At 38.0% G+C, this 23266-nt stretch overlaps 1 protein-coding gene across 2 annotated transcripts in view; it reads left to right on the top strand.

Annotated features, from left to right (window-relative positions):
- The first annotated feature begins 1413 nt into the window (after positions 1–1413).
- Positions 1414–23266, top strand: part of LOC132730245 (uncharacterized) — a 35294-nt gene continuing 13441 nt past the window's right edge. Inside the window, exons 1-4 of one of the 2 annotated variants that reach the window (XM_060716128.1) lie at positions 1414–1491; positions 3235–3442; positions 16133–16354; positions 21596–22203. In XM_060716128.1, the coding sequence (XP_060572111.1) occupies positions 3279–3442; positions 16133–16354; positions 21596–22203 (994 nt within the window). In that variant the 5' untranslated portion in view covers positions 1414–1491; positions 3235–3278. Of the gene's footprint in view, positions 1492–1512; positions 3443–16132; positions 16355–21595; positions 22204–23266 lie in introns of those variants that run through there. The other variant, XM_060716134.1, reaches the window with a different exon arrangement.

Below are 23266 nucleotides of genomic sequence, written 5' to 3'. Positions count from 1 at the left end.
CTGGATATTGCGTTAATTGATTGTTTACCCTCCATTTATGAAGCACGAACTTCACTGAGTTTTTGACAATGCATGGGCCTCGTCAATGATTTTTTTGTAAGTCGTAATTATCCCGTAAGGCACGCCCTCTAAGTCTGGATGATGTGCATCCCTGAACAATCTGGTTTAGAATTTCTGTATCAAAATTTGTTATGAATGTCACACAAATTTGCTTGTGTTCGTAACCTAGTGTAAAAATTGTCAATTGTCTCACCAGATTCCTGTCTGATTTGGCGAAACTTGAACACTTCAAATGTAACATTCTTCTTTGGAGTGTAATAATCGGTTAATGTTTTTCAGTGCTTCATATTCACATGGCTCGGTGACCTCTGGATCTACACTTACGATTCTTGTTGCACCAATGCCCTTTTGTGCGTCAGTGAAACTGTTAGATATGTAATACTTTTCCTCCCCACAATAATGCAAGAGCAGTGCCTTTTTGCGCTTATCTCCACTGATGTCCATAGCGCACATTAGATTCTCCAATTTTTGGGGACATTTTCGAAATTTGACGGCAGCATCCGGTGCACATCCGGCCTGGAATTGCTCGAAATTTTGTAACCCAGCAGCCATTTTAAAGAGAGTTCCTTAGCCTCGTCGCCAGATTTAATGTTCATATATCATGTAACATGAAAAACAAGTACACAGCACGTGTGTTTGTTTGTATTTTACAATAAATAAAAGTGGCTTTCACTTTATAAATTTATTGACGGCATGTTTAATTGTTGTTGCTGTACAGGTTACACACTACTAAATTAGCTAAAGGTCAGACTCTTCTATTTAGATATGAACACGACACGATTTTTGTAAACGTTATCGTAATCGACTTACAGATCTGGATCTACGTTCATCACAACAAAACGATCATCAGGTAAGTATAAATATAAACATTCGTTCGTACTAAAAATATACCAGTCTTGTTTCCCTTTTTAATATGTTTAACATTTTCATGACATTGTTAACATTTACAACAACACAGTGAGAGGCTAAATATACATAAAGTGCTAAACCAAGTCCGCCACTACACGAAGGTCCACAAAACACGAAGCGATAGTCTGGTAGTGTTCACAGACACTTGGGGTGTGGAGCTCAAAACGCCTTTAAAATCCAAATAAAATGCATATTTGTCAATCCCAGCCCATGAAAAAGAGCATTTTAACAAATAATATCTATAAAAGTAAATTTACCTGAAGCTGAAGCCATGGTGAATCAAAGATTACTTGTTCTACCAAGATGCGTTTATTTGTACTCCGATGCTAAAGTTCGCGCAGTAATTTTCACAAAAAATCCTACTTTCGGTTTAGGCTTCTGTGAAATGATCTATTTTTAGCTGTTATAAAGTTCACATTGTATACCAATCTCCTACGCAGTGATCTCCCCTTGTAAACAAGTAGCAAAGCGTGACGTAACCGCTGTGAGGAGTTTGATTGTATACATGTAACATTTAATGGACATGAACGAAAAATTTCACAGTAACAGGAATTAAAATTAATTCCTAAGTATTTCGGTTATAGTGATTATACCGTAATCAAACGTTAAAGGTCTCCTAAGAAATGTTCTTTGGAATTAAATACTAAGTGTAAGCACTAGAACATAAACCACCAGATTGCTTGCAAAATCTTTATCGGCAGGATAAATTGGTTCACAAAACATGATTTTTCACAGTCATGATCAAATGAACAGACTGTCATTTTCTTCCTGTTACCGAAAAATACACACCAGGAAGATTTCAAGTAGAAGACACGTCACTGACAGAATGTTCTTAATATTTGAATAGAAAAGAATTTGCTAAAGCCAATTTATGAAAGAGAAATCGGGGATGCTACTTATTAAATTATTTGCCCATAAAAGAGGGTTTATTTTACTCGTTTAGATTATTTTCAAAAACAAAAGTCTCAAAAAGCAAAGGTTAGCTGATATTAAGATGTAAACCGCGACATATAAAATTAATTTACCTGTGAAACTGGAGTGAAAATGTGTTAGTTTATCCGGTTTTTTCTTCAGTGCCTTCAGCACTTTGATCTTATCTGTAGTACAAGTAAACTATATCGTTTTCACCGAAAAATCATTAAATTCTAAACAAGTTTCTAATAGAATCATAAACATTTATTGTATCATAGTTTGAAAACATTTCTGTTGAAAACGTGTCAGAGTTAAATGCATATGCATGCACAGTGCGTAACTGGAGTGCAGGTAATAGTTCCCAACACTCCAGAGCATGCCCATTGATGTACTCATTCTTTTTTTGGCGGGTGCTTTTTGTGGAATAACGATAGAAATGCCACATTCAGAAGCTGGTTCATAGGTCTTTTTCTGGGGTTTCATATTGTTACAACAGGGAACGTGCATTTAATTTTGCCTATGGTATGAATATGATGTAATTGTGTGTGGAACGTGTATGTACGATCCTATCAAGATAGCCCATTACATACACAGATGCCCGTTTGTGCCAGAAACAATTTTGCAAAGTGGGCACCTGAGTTCTTACTCCACCAGTTAAACTGAAGAGTCACCAAAATGACCTACACATGTGTGTGTGACGTAATCCCCACTCTATCCCAAAAACAAACAATTAAATCAAATGCGACATGCCATTAACTGTATTTGATTTAAATACGTTATAGATAGCGTTAATACATTTATTAGTGTGATTACACTGTGCTCGTTATAGTATAAATATCACCAATGCATTATGTTTGCCTTAAAATATTGAAATTGAAACTGAAATGTCAATGAAAATAATTGTACATGTATATAATATATTCCTGTTTTGTCTAGAAAATGTCCGCTTCGCTGGCGTTTGATTTCTCAAGACAACGAAATTGCTACCTTGATTATCTTTTATACAGTTTTTCTTCGTTATACTCAAGTTATATAAACATGATAGGTTAGAGTGTTGAGAAAAAATCAATAGACTTTTTTACCCCCGTTTACTCTGTTGTTCCAAAAATGTCCGTTGCGTATTTTAGTCATACCCGATGAATTGTGGGTAACTTCTGTACATGTCTGGGAAAACCAACTTTCATTTTTGCATCAAAAGCTAATGTGAAAATGCATTTTCTAGCATAATTGTTGTTAGAGGGTTGGTTAAAGTGTAAGTTATTGTTATTTTAGTTATAATATTGTGATTTGTGAGGAAATTTGTTTACATTTTTTTTGGACACCAAATTACCTGTCAGACCTCAGTGTAGCCCCTTTAAGAGGGTTTAACAGACGAGTTTGAGCTATAATATTTAAGAATGAGTCGGGCAGCTCTTCCGGGCAGTCGGGGGAAGGAAAAGGACAGGTCTAACACGCGTGACCGAAGTTCTCAAAGGGAACCGAAAGTTGATCCGGTATTTGAAAGCATAGATGGACCGACACTTCAAGGTGGAGAGTTTAGCGCTGATGAAGAAAATACAGAGTAAGTAAATTTGCAACGTTGTTTATTTGCTTTGTTATATCATTTAAGATACTTCAGAAATATTTTTGTGATGTAGGGGAATAACTTAAATTGCTCATCACCTAAATATGTTACTGCATTTACCTCCCCTAAATTATTATTTTTTGTTAAGTGTAGATCTACAGTATTTATTTATGAGTGAATTTATATAATATACAGTTTTGATACCTCCGGTCGTTTGATAATTAAGTGTAATTTTTACATTTCATATTTGAGTTACGTCAATCATTATATAAATAGAGGATATTGATGAGTGTAAGTTCAATATTGAATTTATTGCACGAGTTAAATAAAATTATATTATGCGAGCTTCTGGCGAGCATTGTATTTTTTTTTATTCAATGAGTGCAATTAATTCAGTAATAAACTTACACGAATTTAATATTCTATTTATCACATACGCAAAATAAAGACCGTTTAAAGTGAAATAAGAGTCATTTTCATTGACGCGCCTATATTATAACGCTAACATTCAGCGCGTCTTTACACTTTGTTTGTATAACGCTAATGTCGTCACGTCAAAATATATGCACGGCCATGCAATACGATTTTTACGGGGTCGCAAAATCGGCACGTGATTTTTTTGTGATATCAACCTTAGCCCTTCTCTGTGGATATGAAATATACTGAAATGTGAAAATAGGTGTGAAACTTTACCCTTCATATGCCTGACTGTGTGCATTAACTGACAAAAGTTAACTTAAATGACAGTAATCATACATTTGTGATTAATATATGTTAAAATAACCAAAATGTTTGGGTTTGTCTATATTTTTCCCACGGGATTATAACCATAACAACCGAGCCCGCATGAATGTCAGGTCGTCATAATTAGGCGCGGAGACTTTGAACATTCAATTAACACAGGTGTATTTCGATTATAAAGTGTTCGACATAATAAATAAATGACATTAAAAGTATCTGTCTGTCTGTCTGCCCGTCCGTCCGTCCGTCCGTCCGTCCATCCATCCATCCATCCATCCATCCATCCACCCAAACAACCAACCCACTCATCCATCCATCCATCCATCCATCCATCCATCCATCCATCCATCCATCCATCCATCTATCTATCTATCTATCTATCTATCTATCTATCTATCTATCTATCTATCTATCTAGCTATCTAGCTAGCTAGCTACACTTATGAGTTTTAAACTACTCGGACTTTTTTGTAGGGCCGGCAAAATCTGATTTTGACTTACTTGACTTACTTGTCCGTTTTGATGTGAAGCATTTTTTGTCCGTATGATTTTTACATAGTTAATTCTTGAAAATCTTCACTTGTCCGTACAGGCTGTTGGACAACCTAGGCAATACGTACAATTGATTTTTCCGGCCCTGCGCGGCCGGAGTATTCAACTTCTCGGCAGAGCCAGCTAGCTGGCTAGCTACACTTATGAGTATTCAACTTCTCGGCAGTTACAATTCTTTTTACCAGATCTTTTAATCAGAAAATTTAACACTATTAAAGTATGGATTTATATTTAATCACTACAGTATTGTAACAATACCTCTAACTAGACGCTTGAAGAAATCATGATCACGAAGTAAGAAGATACCGCTTTTTTCTTACAATTTTCAGTCATTATCGTAAATACGTCGGCATTAAGACGTTTTGTAGGTCATTTCGTTGGGTTAGCACCTAATCATTCAAGCGTCTTGTTCGGTTTATACTGAAATACGGTATTAAGTGAGGTGCTCCAGTCAAGCGCGTTGCACACAAACCCTGTCGGTGAAAAGCTAGCTCACCACCGAAGGTGGTTTATGCCCTTATATATTGGATACTATCCTTTATGTGAATTCATCATCTATTGTTTTCGCATAATGTAATGCTCATAACATGACGTTCTACCAACGTCGTTACATTACTTTCTCGTCCCGAGACTTGGCCTGGGAAATCTGTGGGTAGGGCAACTCCGTGCTGACAGTTGTCTACATCCCCCCACACTGGCCACCAAATGTAACGTTTTTAAGGCACACAAACCCTGTCGGTGAAAAGCTAGCTCACCACCGAAGGTGGTTTATGCCCTTATATATTGGATACTATCCTTTATGTGAATTAATCATCTTTTGTTTTCGCATAATGTAATGCTCATAACATGACGTTCTACCAACGTCGTTACACAAGGTCAGTAACTCTTACCTTTTAACAACCCCAAAAATATTAATATGAATAAAAAATTTTAAAACATAATATAATAAATATTTCATATTGATACGTCACATTTTCACAGGCCAAGTTCTGTTATGTTTACAATAAATGTAAATAAATGTTAAAAATTTACATTTTATACCAAAAATATTTTAGGTTGAGTATATAAAAGAGATAAGGCATGTAACTCTGTAGACCGGAACAACATGACAAAATAACGGTTGTCTTGTTCAACAAGCTTCTGATCATGAGTTAATGTATTTTGGTCGATTTTCAAGAGAATGGATTACTCCTAGTCCTTAGGGAAATGAGGATGTCACTAGGGCTGGACAGAGAAGATTTCTTTTAAGAGTTCACAACATTTGCTAACATTTGCAAATTGATAGTACAGTAGTGATGATTATCGTAGCTAAACCAGTTCATATTGGGACTGGATACTTTGTAATAATATATAGTATGTTTTTACGGATAACAAGTCGATTTGATATTTGTTATCGATATGTGATATTTTAATAATGTTAAGGGTTGTAGAAGAGTCCTAGTAACTGACCTGGCTGTTCGCCGTGTGCTTGTAATTCTTACCCGATATTGAGCCGTGGACCCGCGAGAAAAACCATGAGTATATTTGTCCCTACACATGATGGATACATTTTCCTATAAGATTGGTTGTGCCAAAGCTAGTTTTTGTGTTACCGTTTGCTGGTTTAATCTTCAATTTAAGAAAAAACTACAATGTTTTAAAAGGATCCCAATACATTATTGAGTACTGTACGGAATTCTATTGGACAAGTTCACATCTGTTAAAACTATATTGGACGAGGCGTCAACTGAGTTTTATTTAGCTTTAGAGCTGTTTACATGTCCAATAGATTGTATTATTCTCGGTAATGTATAATGACCTCTTTATTTCTTGAACGCCATCTTAATTTTTTCAACATTCTGACAGAACATTGCCACTTTTAGAGTTTAAAATGAAAACAAAGCTAGATGGAATATGAAATGTATTTGATAAAGATTTTATAGACTTTGGAAATGGAAACAAGCTGAATTGATAAGTTTGTGTTTTGGTTTTATGATATATAAAATATTTTAAGAAAATATATCATAATTATGATCATGAATGTTTTAATCAATTAAATAATTATTGATTATTTATTTATTTATTTATTTATTTATCAAGCAATTAAACTTATTTATTAAAGATCCTGTATGTTGTAACCACCCTTAAGTGAACTTTTATATATGTAGTATATAATTATGCTTCTCAAACAATTTTCAAACATCGAAGAATATGTAAAATATGTACTGCAAATATTTATCCACATTATAATTATGTAATTATTAATATATATGCATTGATTTCGTATTGAAGGCTTTATAGAAAATAAATTTCTAATAACCTCCCTTTATTAACATGAAATGTAAATAATGTAAATAATCTTTTAAAAATTATGCTTTTAGGGACTTACAATATTGATAAATCTTCATTTGAGCATTATATTTATGATATAAACCATAAAAAATGAGTTACAGGTTTTTTAAGCTTACAGTTTCCTACACAATTGAACTAAAAATAAATTCTGTATTTATAAATAAAAAATAACACTGATAGTATCATACATAAGTATAGCCGTGAAGTGAGCGGGGTAACGGGCTAGCAGTCTAGCGGGCTAACAGTGGAACTGAGCAGGCTAGCAGTCTAGCGGATTAACAGTGTGAACTGGGAGGGCTAACAGTCTAGCGGACTAACAGTGTGAACTGGACGGGCTAGCGGACCAGCGGACTAAACTCTAAAACTTAACTGATTCAACATGATAGCGTTATGATACATATCCTAGCAGTGTAAAGTGGGCGGGCTAACAGTGTAGCGGTCTATCAGTGTGAACTGAGCGGGATGGCAGGCAAGGGGCCTAATCTTTAATACTTAATTGAATCAACATGAAAACGTAACGAAAAATCTCCTAGCAGTGTGAAAATGTTGAAGCAATTAAGTTTTAGAGTTTAGTGCGCTGGTCCGCTAGCCCGTACAGTTCACACTGTTATATCGCTAGACTGTTAGCCCGCCCAGTTCACACTGCTCGCCCGCTAGACTGCTAGCCCGCCCACTGCACACTGCTAGGAAATGTATCATGAGGTTTTAATATGGATTCAATTAAGTATTAAAATTTAGCCGGCTGGCCCGTCAGCCCGCCCAGTTCACACTGCTAGCCATCTACACTGTTAGCCCGCCCATTTCATACTGCTAGGAAATGTTTCATAACGTTTTCTTGTTGTTAAAGTTAATCCCGCTGGCCCGCCAGCCAGCCCAGTTCACTCTGCTAGCCCGCTACACTGTTAGTCCGCCCACTACACACTGCCAGTTTATGTATCATAATGTTTTTTTTTTATGTTCAATCAGTTAAGTTTTAGAGTAAGGCCGCTGGCCCACCAGCTACACTGTCATCCTGCAAACTTCACACCGCAAGGAAATGTATCATGAGGTTTAAATGTGGATTCAATTAAGCATTAAAGTTTACCCCGCTGGCCCGCCAAGTTCACTCTGCTAGCCCGCTACACTGTTAGCCCTTCCACTTCACACCGCTAGGAAATGTATCATAACGTTTTCATGTTCATTCAATTAAGTATTAAAGTTTAGCCCGCTGGCCTGTCATCCCGCCCAATTCACACTGCTAGCCCGCAACACTGTTAGCCTGCCCACTTCACACGGCCACGTAATGTATCATAACGTTTTCATATTGATTGAATTAAGTATTAAAGTTTGGCCCGCTGGCCCGCCAGTCCGCTCAGTTCAAACTGCTACCGCTACTTTGTTAGCCCGCCCACTTCACACGGCTAGGAAATGTATCATAACGTTCTCATGTTCATTCAATTAAGTATAAATGTTAAGACCGCTTGCCCGGCAACCCGCCCATTTCACACTGCTAACCCGCTACACTGTTAGCCCGCCCACTTAACACTGGTAAGAAATGTTTCATAACGTTTTTATGTTGATTCAATTAAGTATTAAAGTTAAGCCCGCTGGCCCGCAAGCTCGATCAGTTCACACTGCTAGCCCGCTACACTGCTAGCCCGCCCACTTTACACAGCTAGAAAATGTACCATGAGGTTTTAATGTTGATTCAATTAAGTATTAAAGTTTAGTCCGCCACCCCGCCCAGTTCACACTGCTAGCTCGCAACACTGTTATCCCGCCCACTTCACATGGCCAGGCAATGTATCATAATGTTTTCATGTTCAATCAGTTAAGTTTTAGAGTTTAGCTCGCTGGCCCGCCAGCCCGCCCAGTTCACACTGCTAGCCCGCTACACTGTCAGCCCGCCCACTTCACACTGCTAGGAAATTTATCATGAGCTTTTAATATGGATTCAAATATGTCTTAAAGTTTAGCCCACTGGCCCGCCAGCCCACCCATTTCACACTGCTAATCCGCTACACTGTTAGTCCGCCTACTTCACACTGCTAGGAAATGTTCATTGCGTTTTCATGTTGATTGAATTAAGTGTTCAAGTTTGGCCCGCTGGCCCGCCATGCTGCTCAGTTCACACTGCTAGCCCGTTACAATGTAAGCCCGCCCACACCGCTAGGAAATGTATTATAACGTTTTCATGTTCATTGAATTAAGTATAAAAGTTTAGCCCGACAGCCCGCCCAGTTCACACTGCTAGCACGCAAGACCGTAGGCTCACCCACTTCATACTGCTAGGAAATGTTTCATAACGTTTTCATGTTGATTCAATTAAATATTAAAGTTTATCCCGCTGGCCCGACAACCCGCTCAGTTCACACTGCTAACCCGCTACACTGTTAGACCGCCCATTTTACACTGCTAGGAAATCTTTCGTGAGGTTTTAATGTTAATTGAATTAAGTAATAAAGTTTATCCCGCTAGCCCGCCAGCCGCCTAGTTAACACTGCTATCCCGCTAAACTGTTAGCCCGCTCGCTTCATACTGCCAGGTAATGTATCAGAACGTTTTCATGTTCAATCAGTTAAGTTTAAGAGTTAATCCCGCCAGCCCGCCCAGTTCACACTGCTAGCCTGCTACACCGTCAGCCTGCCAACCTTACACTGCTAGGAAATGTATAATGAGGTTTTAATGTGGATTCAATTAAGTATTAAAGATTATCCCGCTGGGCGCCAGCCCGCCAAGTTCACTTTGCTATTCCGCTACACTGTCATTCCGCCCACTTCACACTGCCAGGTTATGTATCATAACGTTTCATGTTCAATCAGTTAACTTTTAGAGTTTAGCCCGCTGTCCTGCCATCCCGCCTATTTCACACTACTGCTAGCCCGCTACACTGTTATCCCGCCCACTTCATACCGCTCGGAAATGTATCATGAGGTTTAAATGTTGTTTCAATTAAGCATTAAAGTTTAGCCCGCTGGCCCGCCAGTCCGCACTTTTCACAATGCTAGCTTGCTACACTGTTAGACCGCCCACTTCATACTGCTCGGAAATGTGTCATATCGTGTTCATGTTGATTCAATTAAGTAGTAAAGTTATCCGCTGGCCCGCTATCCCGCTCAGTTCACACTGCTAGCCCGCTACACTGTTAGTCCTCCCGCTTCACACCTGCCGCTTGGCCCGCCAGCCTGCCCAGTTCACACTGCTTGCCCGCAACACTTTGAGCCCGCCCACTTGACAGTGCTAGGAAATGTTTCATGACGTTTTCATGTTGATTGAATTAAGTATGAAAGCTTAGACCGCTGGCCCGCTATTCCGCTCAGTTCACACTGCTATCCCGCTACACTGTTAGCCCACCCACTTCACACCGCTAGGAAATGTATCATAACGTTTTCATGCTCATTCAATTAGGTATAAAAGTTTATCCCGCTGGCCCGGCAGCCCGCCCAGTCCACACTGCTAGCCTGCTACACTCTTAGCCCGCCCACTTCACACTACTAGGAAATATTTTAAAACGTTTTCATGTTGATTCAACTAAGTATAAAATTTTTACCCGCTGGCCCGCCAGCCAGCTCAGTTCACACTGCTATTCCGCTACACAGTTAGCCCGCCCACTTTACACATCTAGGAAATGTATCATAAGTTCTAATGTTGATTTAATTAAGTATTAAAGTTTAGGCCGATGGCCCGTCAGCCCGCCCATTTCACACTGCTAGCCCGGTACACTGTTAGCCCGCCCACTTCACACTGCTAGGAAATGTTTCATAACGCTATCATGTTAATCCAATTTATTATTAAAGTTATGCCCGCTGGCCTGCCAGCTCGCTCAGTTCACATTGCTAGACCGCTACACTACTAGCCCGCCCACTTCACACTGCTAGGAAATGTTTCATAACGTTTTCATGTTGATTCAACTAAGTATTAAAGTTAAGCCCGATGGCCCGTCAGCCCGCCCATTTCACACTGCTAGCCCGCTACACTGTTAGCCCGCCCACTTCACACTGCTAGGAAATGTTTCATAACGCTATCATGTTAATCCAATTTATTATTAAAGTTAATCCCGCTGGCCCGCCAGCCCGCCCACTTCACACTGCGAGGAAATGTATCATGAGGTTTTAATGTGGATTCAATTTAGTTTTAAAGTGTAAACCGCTGGCCCGCCCATTTCATACTGCTAACTCGCTACACTGTTATCCCGCCTACTTCACACTGCTAGAAAATGTTCATAACGTTATCATGTTGATTCAATTAAGTAATAAACTTTAATCCGCTCGCCTGCCAGTCCGCTCAGTTCACACTGCTAGCTCGCTACACTGTTAGCCCGGCCACTTCATACTGCTAGAAAATGTTTCATAACGTTTTCATGTTGATTTAATTAAGTATTACAGTGTAACCCGCTGGCCCGACAACCCGTTTAGTTCACCCTGCCATCCCGCTTCACTGATAGCTCGCCCATTACACTGCTATGAAATGTATCATGAGGTTTTAATGTTGATTCAATTTAGTATTAAAGTTTAGCCCGCTGGCCCACCAGTTTCGCCCAGTTGACACTGCTTACCCCTACACTGTCAGCCCGACCACTTCACACTGCTCGGAAAAGTGTCATTTGGTTTAATGTGGATTCAATTAAGTATAAAAGTTTATTCCGCTGGCCAGCCAGCCCGCCCATTTTACACTGCTATCCCGCTACACTGATAGCCCGCCCCCTTCACACTGCTAGGAAATGTTTCATAACGTTTTGATGTTAATTCAATTTATTATTAAAGTTAAGCCCGCTGGCCCGGCAGCTCGCTCAGTTCACACTGCTAGACCGCTACACTGTTTGCCAGCCCACTTCACGCTGCTAGAAAATGTTTCATAACGTTTTCATGTTGATTCAATTAAGTATTAAAGTTTAGCCCGCTAGACCGCCAGCCCCGCTCAGTTCGCATTGCCATCCCGCTACACTGCCAGCCCGCCCACTTCACCCTGCTAGGAAATGTGTCATGAGGTTTTAATGTGGATTCAATTAAGTATTAAAGTTTAGCACGCTAGCCCGCCAGCCCGCCCAGATCACACAGCTATCCCGCTACACTGTTAGCCCGCCCATTTCACACTGCTAGGAAATGTTCATATCCTTTTCATGTTAATTCAAATAAGTAATAAAGTTAAGCGCGCTGGCCCGCCAGCCGCTCAGTTCGCACTGCTAGCCCGCTACACTGTTAGCCCGCCCACTTCACACCGCTAGAAAATGTATCATAACGTTTTCATGTTGATTCAATTAAGTATTAAAGTTATGCCCGCTGACCCGCCGGCCCTCCCAGTTCACACTGCTAATCCGCTATACTGTTAGCCCGCCGACTTCATACTGCTAGGATCCAGCTAGCTTACGGAACGTCGGTGGATCTACTCAGGTGCCCGTTCGCGCCTGAAATAATGCACGGAAGGGCACCTGAGGTCTTCCTCCACCAGTAAAGCTGGAACGTCGCGATATGACCTATACTGTGTCGATGTGACGTAAAACCCAAAACAAACAAACAAAATCATACTGCTAGGAAATGTTTCATAACGTTTTCATGTTGATTCAATAACGTTTTAATGTTTAATCAGTTAACCCATTACTTCATATACACGCCTTTTAACGCCTTTTTTACCCCCCCCCTTTTTGTTGTCTAAAATGATGAAAAAATGCCTTATTTAGGCAGCAAACACTTGTTTTTGTTTGAGAAATGTTCTGTTTGGGGGGTTTGAAGGGGGGCGGAGTCCCCCTCATCGCCAAAAATTTTTTGGACTTGTGAGAGGCTGTAAATGACCCCAGATTGATCATAAGGTAACATGTAACCAACGCTGAAAAGCATTTGACTCTATCTCAATCCATTGAGAAGTTGCAGCACTTTGAAATCAATTTTGATGGAAAAAATCAACGCAAAATAGTGATTTTTGGCAATTTTGAGATGACCCCTCATTGCCATGGTAACAGAAAATTTAAGCCTGAGCATGTTGTTGCAAGGGCAATGGTCCAGTCAACATTTGTGCCAAGTTTGATTAGTGTTGAAGCAGTTTTTATAGTATTATAGCAATTTGAACTTGTAACGGGAGACTTTCAATGAAAACAGCCATTTTTCACAAAATGCTCATGAAGTAATGGGTTAATGAAAAAAATAAAAAAGGCTACAAAACAACAATTTTTTCTTCAAATTTATATGACAGGCCATGTTTAAACATGAAAAAACGCGATTTAGGGTAATTTCAAGTATTTTCATCATTTTCTGTTAACCCATTACTTCATATACACGCATTTTAACGCCTTTTTCACCCCCCTCTTTTTTGTTGTCTAAAATGATGAGAAAATGCCTAATTTACGCAGCAAACACTTGTTTTTGTTTGAGAAATGTTGTTAAAAAATGACCTCTTTTTCGGCGTGGCCCCCAACCAAAATATACATCAGGGAGTTGCCAGAAGGGGGATGTGCCCCCTTCTGTTTTGGGGGTTTGAAGGGGGGTGGAGTCCCCCTCATTGCCAAAACAATTTTGGACTTGTGAGAGGCTGTAAATGACCCCAGATTGATCATAAGGTAACATGTAACCAACGCTGAAAAGCATTTGACTCTATCTCAATTCATTGTTGCAAGGGCAATGGTCCAGTCAACATTTGTGCCAAGTTTGATTAGTGTTGAAGCAGTTTTTATAGTATTATAGCAATTTGAACTTGTAACGGGAGACTTTTCAATGAAAACAGCCACTTTTCACAAAATGCTCATGAAGTAATGGGTTAAGTTAGAGTTAATCCCGCTATCCCGCTACACTGTCAGCCCGCCCACCTTACACTGCAAGGAAGGATATTATGAGGTTTTAATGTTGATTCAATTAAGTATTAAATTTTAGTCCGCTGGTCCGCCAGCCCGCTCAGTTTACATTGCTATGCCGCTACACTGTTAGGCCGCCCACTTTACACTGCTAGGAAATGTATCATGATGTTTTTTATTGTTGATTTAATTAAGTATTAAAGTTTAGTACGCTGGTCCGCCAGCCCGCCCAGTTAACACTGCTAGCCCGCTACACTGTTAGCCCGCCCACTTCACACTGCCAGGTAATGTATCATAACGTTTTCATGTTCAATTAGTTAAGTTTAGAGTATATCCCCACCAGCCCGCCCAGTTGACACTGCTAGACCGCTACACTGTCAGCCTGCCCACTTCACACTGCTAGGAAATGTGTCATAACATTTTCATGCTGATTCAATTTAGAATTGAAATTTAATCCGCTGGCTCGCCATCCCGCTCAGTTCACACTGGTAGCCCGTTACACTGTTAGCCCGCCCACTTCACACCGCTAGGAAATGTATCATAACGTTTTCATGTTGATTCAATTAAGTACATGTATAAAAGTTTAGCAGCTGGCCCGCCAGCCCGCTCAGTTCACACTGCTAGCCTGCTACACTGTTAGCCCGCCCACTTCACACTGCTAGGATATGTATCATAACGTTTTTATGTTAAATCAGTTAAATTTTAGAGTTTATCCCGCTTGATCGCCAGCCTGCCAGTTCACACTACTAGACTGCTTTTCCGCTCAGTTCACACTGTTAGCCCGCTAGACTGCCATCTCGCTCAGTTCATACTGCTAGACTGCTAGCTCGTTACACCGCGTACTTCATGGCCTTCAACAAATCAAGGCAGAATTGTATATTAATGTTGTTTGTTAGTGTAGGAAATATAATCCGATAAGACAGCATTATAGCGACCTCCCATGTAACGGACCGAAGCCGAAGGCTGACTGATCAGTCACTATAATGCTCGGGCCCTAAGTGCTACGTACAAGTTTTAACTGGGACGAAATATTGTTATCTATGATATAATTGTTTTAATGTTTAATACAGAATCACTTAAAACATTCGTTTTCGAGTGATATTTTATACGATTTTTAAGTTTTACATTTCTATTGTTATTATAAATATTTGAAATACTTTTGAAATATGTGCAGATGGAAACCCAATCCCATTCAAAGCCTCGCCAACGCGTCATTACTGCAATTTACTGGATACCAGTAAACACGCGGCACGACAGGGAAATAGTTCATTGTCGCATTTTTGTTTTTAAAGTAGTTTAAGATACATTAGCATTTATTCGTATGGTTTAGTAAAAGTCATGCATTTTTTAAAAACAATATTACATTTCTAACTAACCCCTGCAAGTACATTGTAAAAATATTAATTTAATGAACGGATTACAAAATGCTTATGCGACTTAACGTATTATTTAAAAGATATCTTAAGTTTTGCTTGTTTGTTTTGATTGGGTTTTACGTCACACCGACACAGTATAGGTCATATCGCGACGTTCCAGCTTTACTGGTGGAGTAAGACCTCAGGTGCCCCTCTGTTATTTCAGGCACGAACGGGCACCTGAGTAGAACCAGCGACGTTCTGTAAGCTAGCTGGATAGTTTCCTCACATGAAAGAATCCAAGTCCCTGTCGGGATTCGAGCCCACAGCGGTGAGGGGCATCCTAAGTGGCAAACGGTCTTTACACTAAGTTCGAAAAGCTCAGATACATGCAAAGGTTAATAAAATTCTAAACTAGTTTACCTTCTTTGTATTTATAAAAAAATGAACCCCGAAACGTTTTTAAAAGTGAAAACAAGTATGAAGTTACATGGTTTTATTACATGCTTTTCGGTGGTTTATAGAAATATATCAGTGATATAAAACTGGTAATTTCACTGTTTGAAACAGTGAAATTACCACTTTGATAATTTCACTGTTTTGAATTTAAGCCCCTTACGTTGTTTCAGTAAAATACAAGCGTGCACAGTACTGGGTACCAACTTAATGACGTGACGTCGTAAATGACGTCATGTTGTATTATTATTTGGCGCGCTTTTCATTCAGTATTAGGTTTAATGTCTTTTTAAAACGTTTCTTTGCATATAATAAAAAGAAAATTTGTTTAGTTTAGTGTAAGATCGAAATATATTTCACCTTGTGAACACCAAAAGTTTATATTTCACTCGTGGCTGCGCCACTCGTGAAATATACCTTTTGGTGCTCACTCGGTGAAATATATTCCGATCTTACACTGAACTAAACAAAAATCCTCAAAATGTTTATTTAGAGAGGAGCTTTACCAGATGATTGTGAGAGAGCGGAATATAGCCCGATCATCAAAGAATAATGATTCTCAAGTAAAAGGTAAACCGGGTGAACGTGTACGTGTATGTGAACGTGTACGACGTCCAACGGAAGAAAGAGATGAAAATGAAGACAGAAACAAACCGGCAGAGAAGACAGTTTTTCAACAACCACAGCAACAAGAAGTTTTTACCACAGCATTTCAGTAAGTAACTATTTATTTTGCTTTTGTTGATATTTGATTAAGGTATATTTTAACAGTTATTACCTCCGCTTTGTTTAGATTTTCTAGTAGGAAGAAAATACAGTGTTGTGCTAATCTGATGGCTTATGTCACTTTGATTAATTACATAAACTTTTATTTACACTGGCTAAAGGGAAAACAACTTGACACAATCTGAATAGTTGCTTTGAATACATCTGTCCACATCTAATATGTACGTGCGACTACAGCTGTACAAAATCTTATGTGTTTGTGTGTTTGTATGAATTTTACTACATATGTTATGCACTATTGGGGGTTAAACATGACAGAATCAAGGGGACATGTGGGAACACAACTTTACACAAGTAGGTGTGTTCGTGAGAATACAACTTTGCGCAATCAAACGGACATGCGGGAACTCAATTTGACACAATTGAGTGAGCTAGTGGAAATAAAACTTCCAACAAGCAAGCAGCCTTTTGGGGGCACATTTGACACAATCAAGTGAGCTTCTGCGTACACACTCTAGCGGACATTGCGAACCACAACTTACACACTCCCACAAGTGGGAGTTGCTGAAGACAACAATCAAGCAGACTTGTCGGAACACAACTTTAAACAATCATTCGGGATTCGTGGAACACAACTTAAAACAATCAAGCAGACTTATGGGAAAAAAATTACATAATCAAGCAGGCTCTGTGGAACAGAAAGTTACATCCTCGAACGTTTTATTTCGATTACTGAAGATCGTTCAGCACGATATTATTGTTGTGTGTGCATGTTTATGGTGTATTCCCTTCCTTCTATTTGATCTTTTTCAAGATGGGTGTTTCCAATATTTATAACTGAATATTGTTGAATCACCTTGAGGATATGTTGCCTGCTTTTTATATGCCCCCTTCGAAGACGGGGGAGTATATTTTTTTGCTAATGTCGGTCGGTCTGTCTGCCTGTCTGTTTTTCTGTCTGTCTGTCGGTGGTCTGTCTGCCGGTCTGTCTGCATATCGGTCTGTCTGTTGGAAGACTACATGGTTTCCGCTGATTAGCTTGAAACGTATTCATCACACAGTCTACATGTTTAAGATATTGATTAGTATTAACTAGTAGAAGACAACTATCGATTTTGGGGTCATTTGGTCAAAGGTGAAGGTCACAAGGGCTTTAAATGTCAGAATGGTGTTACGTACATTATTCTGCCAATATTAGCGTCACGTTTAGCGTGACGCGCCTTTTTATATGTTTTTGTATTGACGTCATTATATGAGTTGTCTTCCGGTAATCAGAAATAAATCAACGTTATTGAATATCCAGTGCAATCTTTTGATTATTTAGTGCTTACACAACATTTTGGTTTCGCGAACCGGATGACACTATGGCAACAAAGTCGCGATCTATACAGAAGGGTCACAAGGGCGCAGTTACACGACTCCTGAACGAATTCGAGGCAATTAAGCGTGAAGCAGCCGATCACGTGGAACTTGTGACGATCATTGATTCCCGCAATTAGATACAGCAGACGATCACTGAGATTCACGAAAAGATCCTTGATTCTTTTCAAGACGAAGAGGAAGAACAAATAGAAACAGAAATTCTTGAGCATGATGAGTATATAAACATGTTAAAGATCAAGATACAGAAGAAACATGATCTTAGGAAGGTATCAATTTCAAATTTGAACTACAATTCCCCAGCTCTAAACCCTAACGCTCAGTCATTTCAAGTGTCCGTATCCAGCGAAACATCCGAGATTTGTGTGCCAGGTATCAGAATACTTCCCAGATGCATTTCCTACCTTCCTTATCTCAAAGCTCAGTATATCATAAATTACTAAAGTTAGATTTGCCGAAGTTCGACGGAATTGTCCTTGACTGGTGTTTATTCTTGGGTTCTTACGGGTCTGCTATACACACGAATCTTTCACTTACCGGAGTACAGAAATTCAATTACTTGAAGTCGTGTCTTAAAAATGAGGCTTTGCAAACAATAGCTGGATTTGCCTATACGAATTTTAATTATGAACAGGCTATTTAATTATTACATGAGAGATATGGTCAATAAGACAGAATTAAACAAACTTAAATGAAAGCATTACTTGAAGTTCCAGCACCCATGTACACTGTACAAAGTGTTAAAAAATTCTATGATACAACAGAGACATATATCAGGGCATTAGCTTCAATTTATCAGAATGAGACTACCTATGGTTCACTTCTTACCCCAGTTATTCTTCAAAAGTTACCGCCAGAGGTCAGAACAAACATTGCACTTGCGCACGGGATAAAGTCGTGGTCTTTGCATGAATTGATGCAATGTACACTGAATGAAATCAATATTTTAGACGCTGGAAATTTGCTGATTACCCCTCAAGACTTCATTCCGAAGCATCTGTTCTAACAAAATCTGATCTAGTAGACCAGAAAGCGATCTATTTCATGGTAACCTCAAAACGTACCTCCATTTCTGCCAACATCCTATTTGATGAAGGTTCCCAGAGTTAATTTATAAGTGAACATCTAGCCCAAAAAGTACAATTGGAGCCCATCGGAAGTGAAACTTTATACATGTCGGGTTTCGCAGACACAGGGCGTCGCGTGCGACTTTTAAGCATAGCTTACGCGTATTTAGAAACACCAGAAGAAAATATTCCCATAAAGCTTTTAATTATTCCTGAAATTTCCACGCCACTGAAATCTCATCACAAACATGCTTGTCACGTTACTTATCTGAAAGGGCTCAAACTCGCACACACAGTGTCAGGAGATGAAGATTGTGATATCGAGATTCTTATTGGTGCTGATCATTACTGAGACGTAGTACAAGATAAAGTTATCAGAGGAGACGGACCTACAGCTATACAGTCTAAAATCGGATACATCCTATCAGGACCATTGACAACTGATACTGAAATACATTATCCATCGATTCCCATCTCTATAATTAACCTTAAGTAGAGCATCTCAAGATAAAAGAGTCGGTCGGAGAAGGATACAAGCCAAACAAACAATTATGCTACGAGAAAACACGTGAATTTCCAGAAAAAAGCATTACGTACAGTAAATTGTGTTGACAATTTACCACGAAAAGATGACCATTACATTTTATCACGAAACGAACATATAAGTAGACCCAGAACTATGCCCCACCATCCTGTGAGAAAAGCTTCGGAAAAAATGTGTTAAAAATTACCGCACACTTATCTTTACATTCATGTACACAGATCTCATAGACCCATCTCATCTATTATACAGATGCAGGATTACCTCCCCTATTTACCCAGACGACAGAGAACTCACAACAAGGGGATTAAATGAGCCTGTCGAGGAACTGTGCAGACTCATAGATGCAACGCTTAAACATTTCTTTTTAAGATGGAAACACAAATACCTAACCTTGTTACGAGAGTCTCACTAGAATTGAAGTAACATTGTACACGTGATTCACGTGTATTTGCTGAATGTCTAAAGCAATTGTTCGCGCATACATTTTAATCATTTAGTGATATTTGCAATGCGTTATAAATTCAGTGAAACTTTACCGATTTATTACAGGTAGAGAATAATAATAGTGATTTTAAACTTATTGCAATAGTGATTGATTTGAGAGACCGTTTCATAATGAATACTGTAAATGTCATTTACTATCAGAGACAGTTTATGAATTTAAGTGATTGATCAAACTTTCAACTTAATTATTTTCACTAGATATATCTGATTTCACGGTTTTTAAGTTACAATATTTCATTTCATTGAATTTCAGTTTGTACAATTATTATTTTATTTACATTTGTAATATTATCTTGAACAAGCATTGTGGCCCCGGAGTGTTACGTATTTATATATGTACTGAGTTACTGCGCCAATATTAGCGTCACATTTAGCGTGACGCACCTTTTTAAATGTTATTTTATATTAACGTCATTTTATGAGTTGACTTCCGGTAATCAGAAATAAAACAACGTTATTGCAGAACAAGTGCGATCTTTTGATTATTTAGTGTTTACACAACAAATGGTTTCCACTTACTATCTTGGTTACAATTTATCACAAAGTCTTCGTTTTTCACATTTTGATTGGTCGTAACTAGTAGGTGACCCCTATTGTTTTTGGGGTCAACACGTCAAAGGTCAAGGTCACAGGGTCTTTGAATGGTAGTACGATTTCAGCTTATTATCTTGAAAGAAAATCATCACAAAGTCTTCATATTTCACATTGTGATTTGTCATAAGGAACAGATGACCCGTATTGCCTTTAGGGTCACTAGATAAAAGGGCAAGGTCACAGGGGGCTTAAATGTCAGACTGGTTTCGGCTTATTACTTTGCCAACTATTTATCACAAAGTCTTCATATTTCATATACTGATTGGTCATAACTAGTAAGTGACCTCTATTGATTTTGGGGTCACTAGGTCAAAGGTAAAGGTCACAGTGTTCGTGAATGTTTGTATGGTTTCCGCTCATTATATCAAAAGCTTTTCATCACAAAGTCTTCACATATTTCTAGTATTGATTGGTCATATTTATAAGATGACCTCTATTGTTTTCGGGTCACTAGTTCAAATGTCTAGGTCACAGGGGCCTTAAATGTCTCATTATCTTGATACTTATTATCACAAAGTCTTCATTATTATTCTTTTTTTTCCATAATTGAACACTTCCATGTACCCATTTATGGCAAGTTTCGATAACAAAATTACCAATAATGTGAGTCAAGGGCTAGAAAGGGGGGGGGGCATATGTGTCGTTCGACATTTCTTGCTTATCTGTGATATCCATGATTCATAACCTCTGATCCCTTTTCAGAATTCCATTTTGTTTACTTTCGCTCCTTGTGTTCTAGGTTAGGGCACACGCATTCTTTTACTTTGGGACAATACACTGCTTTTCATGAAATGGCTCGAAAGTATATAATTGTAGGTTCCATGATAATCGTCGTATGAAAGCATCTTCGTATGCTTCTAAATTAAAAATTTAATCATTTTTGCTTAAACCGGTGCTAGGGGGGCATGGCGGTAAAGGTGTGAATAGCACACTTTTAAAATTACTCCACCAAAACGTTTCGATATTGCTTAATTGATCATTTATAGCAGAATATTTGTAACCAATTACACATTAATTGATTTCCTTCTTATAGCTTTAGTATATTCTTGAGCCATGCATTTATATGCAAGTCATGTAATTGTTATAGAAACGAACCATTGGTATATAAGTTAACTTAAGTTTAACTGTTCTTCTTTTTCAGGTTGCAACTCGGGATACTTATTGTGGTTGTAGTTTTGTCAATCTTGTTGTCAATCTTGGCGCATTATTGTTTATTTACACATCTGTATCATATTGACAGTAAAAGCGAATTGTCTGATGTTGATATTGACAAGAAAGTGAAAGATTCACTTGAACCTGAAGTTTTAAAGAGAGTTGCAGAAACTAAATCAACCAAAGTTGAAATTGAAGAGTTGTTACAATCAACTCATAAACTAGATCAGGAACGTAAGGTCATTTATGAACAATTAAAGAACTATCTGGATAGAATAGACAATGCTGTAAAAGACGCTTCAAATATTAAGACATTAATTCCTAACGCGGAGGAAATGAATCGACTTCAGGTAAAAATTAATGAAATGTCTATTAAATATTCTGAAATAATGGCTACAGAAACAGATGATTTTAAGATTGTGAGATTACAGGAGTCTGTAGAAGAGGGAGAAAGAAAGCTAGCAGTTATAAGAAAAAAGTTCGGGGAACTTCAGAAAAATATAGCAAAGGCTCTGGATGAATATGAGAAACATAAAGACAGAATTAAGAAAATTAAAGAAGATCTTGATGTCATACAACCGAATACGTTTAATAAAGGTACGTGTTTTATTAATGATACCTCTGATTTGCTGAATAATTTCCCTTATTATGAGTGAAACTTAAACACAAGTGTTTCAATTGTAAAATGTTATTACCATAGTTATATAAGACAGTTTCTTTCCCTTTATTTCTGCCTTACAGATTTATGTTTCTGACTTGAAAAGTGTGTTTTCATTAAAGTTTCCTATGTAAGAAGATGTGAATTTGCATTAATTAAATAATTTATAGAAACATAAATGTTACATTTCGTTATTTTGCATCTAAATAAAAGATTACAAATCCAAATAGGCTTACATATAAATTTATTTTATTAATAGTTAACAAGTCCAGCACACTGAAAACGTCATTAAATACCTATTCACTTAATGTTTCATCTTTGCAGTGATTTCTTCCTCTAATTCTCAAAATATAATGTTAAAGGCACATTCAATCATAATGATCAATAGTTCACATTTGATACTTATTATTAAGTGGTTCTATTGGCTTCATCGTTACCCATAAACAATAATATCAATTTACATTAAATATATTATAGTTACATTACAGAGATACAATAAATGGTCAGTTAAAAGTTACAGCAATGACTATACATATAACACACAATTATAATATTTTATGATGACATACCAATTTGTGGAATTGTATGCTCTAAACAATATCAAATCACATGAATCACACCATATTATTACTTTACTCCTGTCAACACTTCATTCGTACAATGGCTGGGTGCTGCAATATATCAAATAAAAAATGCATATTATTAAGAACAATGTGCATGACAGAAAGAGTTATTATAATAAGTGAAGTTAAAAAAGAATGCTATTTCTAAACCATCTCAATTCTTCTTTACTCAATTCTAAATACATGGAAATCTTGAATTTACTTCTCAAATAAATGTACACTGTTTACATGAAATATAGATGTATATAAAGAATGTTCTTTTCTTTTTTTTAACTAAGTGTCGATCGTTTCAAAAGCAGCAGATAAGTCCAACATTACTAGAACATAAGCTTCATTCTGATCAAGAGAACGGAGAATGTTATTTTGTACACATAATAGC

Source organism: Ruditapes philippinarum, unplaced genomic scaffold, assembly GCF_026571515.1.
Source record: "Ruditapes philippinarum isolate M1 unplaced genomic scaffold, ASM2657151v2 ctg1574_1_1_1_1, whole genome shotgun sequence".
NCBI lineage: Eukaryota > Metazoa > Mollusca > Bivalvia > Venerida > Veneridae > Ruditapes > Ruditapes philippinarum.
The sequence above is the reverse complement of the archived record's forward strand: the minus strand, read 5'-3'. Positions and strand labels throughout refer to the sequence as shown.